Genomic DNA, 10,000 nt, shown 5'->3' with positions numbered 1-10,000 from the left:
CGTCCCTAACTAGGTGGTGGCGGGGAGCTTTATGCGGTGACTTTGTGTGCGTAGTGACTCTGTGCGTAATTTGGTGGCTGTGTGCACGACCGCGAGCGCGTGTGTGTGTGTGTGTGTGTGTGTGTGTGTGTTTGTGTGTGTGTTGCGGACACCTTTATACGTGTGTGTTATTGCGTGACGATCATTAGATATGTATATCTTTTCTTCTACTATCCTTTGTGTTTAAAAATCGTGTGGTTATCTGCAGGGAAGTGAAATATAAATCGGAGAAAAGGGGAGACGGAAAGAAAAAGAGGAGAAAGAGCAGGAGGGATGAAGATTAAGACACTTACAGCACTTGTGGTGAGATTATCGATCATTGCTTCGAGATGTTGTAAGAACAGAGAGGGAGAGAAATGGGGACGGGGCTGGAGAGACGGAGGGAAGGGAGGAGAGAGAGAGAGAGAGAGAGAGAGAGAGAGAGAGAGAGAGAGAGAGAGAGAGAGAGAGAGAGAGAGAGAGAGAGAGAGAGAGAGAGAGAGAGAGAGAGAGAGAGAGGAGGGGGGAGATAGAGAGAAATGATAGAGAGGGAGAGAGAGAGAAGAAAACGAAGAAGAAAGAGAAAGTGAAAGAGAAAAACAGAGAGGGAAAGAGAGAAGAGAAGAAGAAGGAGAAAATGAAAAAGAAAAACCGAGAAAGAAAGGGAGAGGAGAAAAAGAAGAGGAAAGAGAAAGGGAAAGAGAAAAACCGAGAGGGAAAGAGAGGAGAGAAGAAGAAGAAGAAAGAGAAAATGAAAAAGAAAAACCGAGAGGGAAAGAGAGAGGAGAAAAAGAAGAAAGAGCAAGCGAGAAGAGAATTCAGTGTATATCCAATAGTATCCGAATAAGTGGAAAATCTAGAATAAAACCTGAACAAGACGTATGGATATGTGAGAGGCTGTGAATATCATGAGGCTTTTGAGGGCGTCGATATAACACGCCGCCGAGCCAAGCCACAATGCGAAGCCGGAAGTTGAGATCAAAGTATTTCTTTTCGTCATAATTTTAGTTCCCTTCGAGTTGTTGGACTTTTGTGAGTCGAGAAGATTGTGAGAAAGGGAAAGTTGAGGGAGAAGAGGCTGATGATGAGGCCTTTTACCAGAAGTGAGTGAGTGAGTGAGGGGGTGGGGGTGGGGGTGGGTGGGAGGTGTGTGAGTGTAGAGCGGAGCTGATTTTAGTGTGAGGTTGAGACGCCGGTTGGTTGTGAGGGAAAGTGTGAATCAACGGGATTTTGTGGTGATTGTGAGGAGGGATCGGAAGCTGAGGGAGAAGAGGAGGCTGACGATGAGTTTTTTTACCAGAAGAGAGTGAGTGAGAGAGTGAGTGAGTGAGTGAAAGACTGAGCGAGTGACCGGACGAGTGCAATCTGAGGCCGATTTTAGTGAAACGCAGATTGATTTTGAACCAACTGGATATTGCAGTGATTCTGATGTAAGTTAGAATGACGTATTTTTTTTTTAAGTGAAGATGTTCGATGGTAATAGCGGTGGGATGTTATGATTTTTTTTTTTTTTTTTTTTAGTAGTCACAAAGAGAAAGAAAAATAAGGTGGCGGAGTAAATGAGAAACCAAAGAAGAAGAAAAAATGAAGAGAGAAAAAAAGTGAAGATATACAATAGGGAAGAGAAGATGAGGAGGCACTGGGCCGAGGAGAGATGTTGGGGGAAAGGGAGGAGGGAGGAAGAGGAGGGAAAGAGGGGAGAGGGAGAAGGAGGGAGGCAGGGTGAGAGAGAGAGACTAAAAAGAAGAAAATAAACAATAGAGAGAAAACATTTACGTAGAGGGGGCAAGAATCTAACAATCCGACAAAGAGAGAAAAAGAGAGAGAGAGAGAATGAGAGAAAGAGGAAAAAAGGAAGAGAAAAGAAAAACAATAAAGCGAGTACCCCCCCCCTCCCCCCTAAGCATAGAGGCAAACAAGGAGGAAGAGAAAGGGAGAGAGGGACAGGGGCGGAAGCGGAGGCTCGGGGATGAAATCAGCGCTCGGGGAAGGAGGAAGTGAAGGTCCAGAGCACACGAAGAACTTCCGAGTAGAATGGTTGACGAGAAGGACGATCGAGAAAAGAAACACGGGAGACGTGAAGGGAAGAAAGATGGAAAGACGTACATCAAATCCCGGACGAAAGAAGAGGAGGAGAGGAGACAGGCTAGGGTCGTTTGGGGGTAGGGGGATGGGGTGGGGGGTGGGGGGATCTACGGAAAAGGAAAGCTTGCAAGGCGGAAATGTCACTTTTTTATTGTTAGGTGGTCGTTGTTTTTGGAAGAATATACAGACTTATTTGTTCTTGGATTCTGTAGCGAACGGAGAAAACGGAGATTCGTCGCATAATGTGAGTTTATACTGAGTGTCGGGAGAAAATCGTGAATAAAGAAGGAGCAAAGAAAGACTGATAAAATTATATGTAAAAAAAGTTATTAACTGAACAGCACCATCACCATGAACCCAAAGTCATAAAAGGGAAGTCTGACCGTAATGTTGGCCGGGACTTTGCTTAACTTGATTTGCATATTAAGAGTGTTTCCTTACAATGACGAGCTATGCTGACAACGTCAAAGAGTAAACCTATTGATGAACACATAAAAAAAGTTTTACATATTGGACTGGCTCTCAAACACGATGGCGGTCCAACATATTGAGTGGCGTCCTATCCTATGAATCACTGCGAATATGTGGCGTTTCTGAAGTTTACGATCTATACAGATATACACACATCCACACCTATACACACACACATCCACACCCACCCACACACACACACACACACACACACACACACACACACACACACACACACACACACACACACACACACACACACAAGGAAACACACACACACACACACATACTCGTGCACGTGTTTTCACCTTGCAAATTAGCGACGGCTAAAACATGAAAGCACTTTTGTGACGAACTGCGAATTCTAAAAGTTTCACAACTCTAAAATTGCCATTCATCCTTTGCCTTAACTCGTCTGGACTGAATAGATATTAGTATGACGTGACACTGGCGGTGCCACACTGCTTGGAGACGGGGCAGTGTGTCAAGATGCTTGTGGGCCGTGAGGATTTGAAGGCATTGGTTGTGCTTCTAATCAAGGGAGAGAGAGAGACCACTTTTGAGCAAACAACCATATCAACCAGACGGTAGACAAAAGCTGACATGGAAATACATCGATTGGATGATTATTCATTGTGTGTGTGTGTGTGTGTTATGTGTTGTGTGCGTGTGTGTGTCAGAGAGAGAGGGGCGGTAGAGAGAGTTGGGAGAGACAGACAGACAAACACATAGAAACGGGGAGCTAGATCACATTCTTTTCCCAACATTACCTTTCCTTGTGTCTTGTATCTCCAGTAAACCGAAGAAACCTCTTCGCCATACTTGTCACATTGCCAACACTTATGTCGAAATATTATGAAGTTTTGCCAAAACAGCAGATGATCATTGCTGTGAGAGCAACATTTGCAACTGTCGAATGGAGTGGAAATCTCATTTCACTTCAGAAGTCACACGTTATTCGAGCCGATGAACAGAGTACTACATTAGCCCTTTATCGCGTCGTGTTAGAGTTGGTCTGCTGTCATAGAAACACGAAATTTTAAAGTTTTCAGAGTCCTTCAAAGAGTGGAGAGTAAGCCCTTTGTAGCTTGCTGGTTAATCAAATGAGCGAGAGCACCTCTTGAAGCCATGCAGAAATATTATATTGAAGAGCGAAAAAACAAAGCAGATGGCAACTTGCCTCCCCTTATCATGGCTGTTGATTTCTTCCTGTCACGAATATATTTTTAAAAGTTTGTTTCACGGCACAACTCGACAGAAACGTTTCAATTGTATTTTGCTTCTCGCTTCAGGTACGCGACTGATTCATCATGTTGATATATAAAGCGCTCGACTTTTATACATTCGTCTCTTTATTCAATCCTCCTTTTCATACACCAACTGCCGATGGCGGGAGAAACACTTATTAAATTTTATACATTAAGAAGTGGTGTTGGACAGTATCCAGTATCAGGGTTAGATAACGAAAGTTGATTGTGGAAGTGGGAGGCGGTGAACGAGGAAAGGGGAAAGCTGGAGGGGAAAAAGTGTCATAACAAACGACCTCCACACGGACTGGAAGAGCAGCGGTCGAATTCGAAATTTGAATAAGTCCTTTTTTATATCACCGGCTGGACAGGGGAGGGGGGCATCCTGAGAGCAAATAAGGGGACTGGCAGCGGCTTGGAACCAAGTAGGGGAGGCAAGGTGTGCCCTGGATTAAGTGGATTAACTGTGCGCGTTCTAGGGAGAAGTTGGATGGTAGATTGATCCTGCGGTAAGTAGGTTACTGGACCGGGACTTGGGAGGGAAGGAAGGTCAGGTGCGCGCCGGAGACAGGTGTGAAGGGTGTCTCAATGTTGGCAGGTAAGAAGACAGCAAGAAAAAGGTTCTGTGCGCAGCAGGTGGTTCAGGGGGGATGAGCGGGGGTTAGTCCACTGATTACTTAAAATCCGTGGGGCTTGTACCCGGGTTACTTGGAGGGAGAAGCTCGGCGAACCGTTAACTGCTTTGCTCTATCTTGCTCTTCTTCGTATTGAGGACATTACTTGCCCCTACTCTCATTCCTTTGTCTCTCTCTCTATCTCTTTCTTTCTTTCTCGTTCTCTCTCTCTCTCTCTCTATCTACCTATCTATGTATCTTTATTTTTATCTATATATCTTTATTTCTCTTTATCTCATCTCTCTTTCTCTCTCTCTCTCTCTCTCTCTCTCTCTCTCTCTCTCTCTCTCTCTCTCTCTCTCTCTCTCTCTCTCTCTCTCTCTCTCTCTCTTTATCATATTCATTATTCGCACAACATTCCCCATCCACCCATCTATCTACAATACTTATCTCTCTTTTCGTCTCTTCTCAACAAAAAAAAATCCATTAACCTAACTACCTCCCTCCCTCCCTTCCATTCTCTCTCTCTTTCTTCCACATCCTTCCCACCCTCCCTCTCTTTCTTCTTTCTCCCGTTCCCGACTTCCTCCTCCTTCCCTCCCTCTCCGTCCTCCCTCCCTCCCTCTCCCTTCTCCCGCCTCCCTCCCTCCGTCTTCCTTCTCCCGCTCCCCACTCCCTCCTCCTTCCCTCCCTCTCCCTCCCTCTCTCTCCCTTCTCCCTCCTCCCGCCTTCCTACTTCCCTTCCTCCCTTTCCCTTCTCCCTCTTCCTACTCCCTCCTCTATCCCTCTTGCTCCTTCCTCCCTCCCTCCCTCCGTCTTACTTCTTCCTCCTCCATCTCTCTCCTTTCTAAATCCCTCACTTCACCCCCTCCCCCCTCCCCACGCTACCCCTGCCCCCGTCCCCACCGCGCACCCTCAGCATCGTCAAGTAATTGCGTTAGGACGATGTCGCAACTCCATGATGGTGCCGGCGCTGCTGGTGGTGATTGTAGTGAAAGCGCTGTCATTGCAGTGATTATGAGATTAGTAAGCACGAAACCTCCGAGATTAGTGTGAGGCGTACTAGAAACTAAGTAGGGTGTGTTCGGTGCATAGGTTAGGAGGGGTAGGAAGGTTTGACTGGCAGGGCAAGGGGCTCTAGGGTGGCAGCCGAGATGGAGGTGGGTGTCCTACCAGGTGACACAGAAGGATGACAAAGAGGGTGACGACGGAGGGCGGAGCACCTAAGGGCTGGTGATGGATGACCGAGAAACTAGAGATCCTCCGGAGAATCCACACTTCCTGAGTCATCGTTGTCTGTGAGGTTTTCGTTTGTATGTTTGGTTTCGGGTGATGTTTAGAGAATGTGACAAAATGAAAGAAAAGCATAATGAATAAGATGCATAAATCATTGGTGTCTTTGATGGGGAGGGAAGTTGGAGAGGAAGATGGTAACGTCTGCTGCATTTATTGCTGTTGTTTCCCGACATATTTTTCGGACACAAGAGTGATCAGATGAACCAAAGATGAAACAAAGAAATAAAATTTTATTCTTTTTACAGAGAGAGAGATAGTTCTATATATTCTCAATGGTTTTTAAGACTATCTACATGTTATTTATTTATTCTGGTCGTATTTTCTTATACCATAAGAGTTCATGGAGAGCCGTGCCAGACGCGTGTACATATCCAGGAGAGTCGGTCGTGAGTGTATAGTTAATATTGTACGAATTTTGAGTGTGTGTGTGTTTGTGTTTGTGTCTGTGTTTGTGTTTGTGTTTGTGTGTGTGTGTGTGTGTGTGTGTGTTTGTGTGTGCGTGTGTGTGTGTGTGTTTGTGTGTGTGCATGTGATACCCTAGACATATAGTTTTCAGAATTTTTTTGGATGAATTAATACACGTAAATACATAATGGAAACTGAAAAGTCGTAATATATAAGACCAATTCCTGATTAACAAAATTCCTTTGGATACATTTGACACATAGAAGAGTACTAGAACAAGGAAAAAAACAAAACAATACAAGCTACATATGGGAAAGCAAGTATACATAAAAGCATGTTATAAAGATAACTAGTCTTTCGACAACTAAACTGAAGACTAATTCCAAACCACCAATACATTGTAAAAGTAATCAAACAACACCGACACCACTAACTTTCAGATGGTTAAGGTAAGGCACAAGTGTGGTTCCGATTATCCATAGTAATCGTAATTCCGAAGAAAGTTATCTTCCCGGTGTTCTGTTCCAGTGATTGTCTTGTAATATCTCTCCCTCGGCAACTCTGACCGCTCGGGACCTGTGGATAAACGATCTCTTGAGATATGTTTAATGGCAGCGATCTTACGAAGGCTTGTTGGTTAGGCTTATTGACGATCTTAACCAATGATATTTGATGAGGAAGAAGAGTGGTGTCAAGAAAGATACCTTTATAGATAGATATAGATACAGATAGATATAGATTTCGATATGGCCATCGTGAACATATAGTATGATATTCATATTAACTTAGGGACATTTCCATCTTTTATAATTACCATTTACGATTTGAAAATGGGTATTATGATCGGAAATTTAATCGCCGCAATCATAAAGGAATCTTAGGTAATTGCCTGCCTCTAATTACGTTCCTTCTGTTCCCTCCAGCTAATAATGGAGTGTTACCCGCCGCGAATCTTACATGTGAGAAAACTTTTAATTCATTGATATCATTATCTCCATGCTGCCTCAGGAAGAAACCCAGGAAGTTCACATACACTCAAAGATCCTTAATGTCTTCCGTTTCTGGGTGGTGTGTGTGTGTGTGTGTGTGTGTGTGTGTGTGTGTGTGTGTGTGTGTGTGTGTGTGTGTGTGTGTGTGTGTGTGTGTGTGTGTGTGTGTGTGTGTGTGTGTGTGTGTGTGTGTGTGTGTGTGTGTGTGTGTGTGTGTGTGTGTGTGTGTGTGTGTGTGTGTGTAATAAGGTCAACGAAATATAGCTAATAACGAGACCTGGATCGCATAATAGGTGGAAGTAAAAATTAATGAACAGACAACAAAACCAGACACTATAATTTTCAGCTCAAAATTGATGACTTCATGATCCACACACTAGGTCACTGAAACGCATTTTTTCACACAGGTTTCAAACACACAGCATCATTTCTAGCCCAGGGCGTTTATACCATTGTCCAGCCCCGTCCAGCCCCGTCCAGCCTAGTGCAAATAAAGTACAGGGGTAAATCCCGCATGATTAAGGAGTCAAACGATGGAAGGAGTTTACCTCGACCGATCGTTGCACCCAAAAAGCACTTTGGGTTCATGCATCAGCTTTCTGCGAACTGATGGATGGTCTGAGGGGAAGCTTTTAACCTCCTTATTCTGCGCAGTCACTATCAATTTTGGTCGCGGAGAAGAAACCTTTTCGTGTTTCAGGACTCGGTCGCGTTCTGGTTTAGCTATTTTCTATAGCTAGTGGGAATCTATGGGTGGTGTATTATTATTATTTTTTTTAACATGATTGTTGTATCTGTGTAATACTCTACCTATTTCTCCATCTCACCTTTCTATTTATCTTTCTCTCTCTCTCTCTGTCTCTCTCTATCTATCTATCTATCTATCTATCTCTTTCTCTATTTATTCATTTATTTTTCTCTCTCTCTTTCATCTCCAGTTCCTACATTTTCATACAATTTCCCGACCGCTCCCTCACCTCCTTCACTCATCCCTTCCCCGTCCCTTCACTGCTCGGCCACCCTCGCTAAAACCCCTCCCCGCTCTTCCTTCTTTCAGTACGAGCTGCAGACCTTCACGGAGAAGCGCGAGACCTCCTGGGCCTTCACTCCCTACGGCGGAGGCGACGTGGACGGCCCCAGCAACGGACCGGCGCCTCTGCCGTGGGACGTGGAGGCGCGACCCACACACATGTTCCACGACGAAGTGAAGGTGGTCCAGGTGCCCCACACCGCCTCCGTCAAGGAGTGCCACAGGTGCAAGGGCACAGGGTCGCTCCAGTGCTCTGAATGCCACGGCAAAGGATGGGTACGTTATTTGGTTTAGTTACTCTACTGCAATATACTTCATTTATATCTGATTTGCGTATAACCATCGAAATCAGCTATTGTCCTGCACGTGTGAATACTGCATTTGGTTTAAGGTCTCGCGACCGCTCTCATTCCACACAAAGCAAGTATGATACTCGCTCGAAGGGACAGCCGCTTTTCTGTTACGAATGACAAACGAGAATAGTCTTATGTCAAAACTGTTTTCTTCTCCATACACTTCATTGTGGTTGGTGATTCAGCGTGTGCAATAACGTGATTTCCGATGTTATTTTCGTGTGTGTGTGTGTGTGTGTGTGTGTGCGTGTGCGTGTGCGTGTGCGTGTGTGTGTGTGCGCGTGCGTGTGCGTGTGCGTGTGCGTGTGCGTGTGCGTGTGCGTGTGCGTGTGCATGTGTGTGTGTGTGTGTGTGTGTGTGTGTGCCTACGTGCTTGCGTACCCTATATTTCCTATTTCTCCCTCCCTGATGACCGCCTGCTCCTCTAGACCCGCTGTCTATCCTGCCACGGCGACGGCTGGTACACGGATTCCTCGGGCTACAAGGAGCGTTGTTTCTACTGCCAGTCCTCGACGCACGGCCACGGCCGCCAGGACTGCCTTAAGTGCAACGCCAAGGGCCGCGTTGCCTGCCCGCCCTGCGACAGCTACGGCCAGATCCGCTGCTTCATCAGACTCACCATCACCTGGTCAGTGCTCAGCCTTCAAGGAGAATTTGAGTATTTTCCCTTCACGCAACATGCTCACGCCTTCCTCGTTTCCTTAGGGGAGGTTACGAGCCTCACTATACATTCGGTTCATTAACGAAATCACGAAATATCTAACAGTCGCATTCTAGGCAAGAATATTTGCACTTGAGGAAGTTAGCAAGATACCCTTTACAGAAGATATACGTTGTTATTTATAAAGCGCGACTTTTCCTAAGGTCACGCGTTGCGCTTTACCTCGTGGTTTTGTGGATTAAACAGTCAGTCACAACCCTCCTTTTATACACTTACCTTTACTTGCTTAAAGATGTAAAGTACTAACGGATTGTAATTAGAACATTATAAACGCAGAAAGGATCTGCTAGCTGTAGGTTGGCTGACTGCCATCCTCTGAGTTAATGTTCATAAGCAAGATTACTTTCCTGACTAATGTTAGGAAAAAAGTATTGGCATCAGCTACTCTCTTGGTTGTTAAGACCTACGTAATTCTGGGTTACAGGCAGAATTGTTTTAAAACGAACTTGGCGCGCTATCTCTCTGAGGATTTCTTGTTTCAGGTCGGTTGGAAACGACTAGTTACATATTTTTTGGGGGTTGTTCCACTAAGCACTGATGTGTACTCTGATGTAACAGACCTTCTTGAAGGCTCCGACAAGAATGATTCCAACCTACCTAGGACAATAAATCCCGATTGGCGTTTGCTTTATAGTATATGCTTCGACCACGGAGTAGTACGCCTTTCGTCAGACACTGGAAATACACGTACGGGTTGTCAGCAATAGACTGATTTGTTGTGTATTTTTCTATTGTTTTTTTCTGTCTGTAAGTGACTATGTACGCATGTGC

The 10,000-nt window shown here is 45.0% G+C and overlaps 1 protein-coding gene across 5 annotated transcripts in view; it reads left to right on the top strand.

The window, feature by feature from the left end:
• LOC122248478 (protein SSUH2 homolog) overlaps nt 1-10,000 on the top strand; it is a 451,933-nt gene that overhangs the window by 435,899 nt on the left and 6,034 nt on the right. For all 5 annotated transcript variants that reach the window (XM_086536215.1, XM_043008497.2, XM_043008495.2 and 2 more), the window contains 2 exons: nt 8,183-8,431; nt 8,937-9,136. In XM_086536215.1, coding sequence (XP_086392341.1) covers nt 8,183-8,431; nt 8,937-9,136 — 449 coding nt within the window. The remainder of the gene's footprint in view (nt 1-8,182; nt 8,432-8,936; nt 9,137-10,000) is intronic.

The sequence above is a fragment of the Penaeus japonicus genome, unplaced genomic scaffold (genome assembly GCF_977035675.1).
Source record: "Penaeus japonicus unplaced genomic scaffold, GWHDUDI00000001_assembly GWHDUDI00000004, whole genome shotgun sequence".
NCBI lineage: Eukaryota > Metazoa > Arthropoda > Malacostraca > Decapoda > Penaeidae > Penaeus > Penaeus japonicus.
This window is presented reverse-complemented; position numbering and strand designations above follow the sequence as displayed.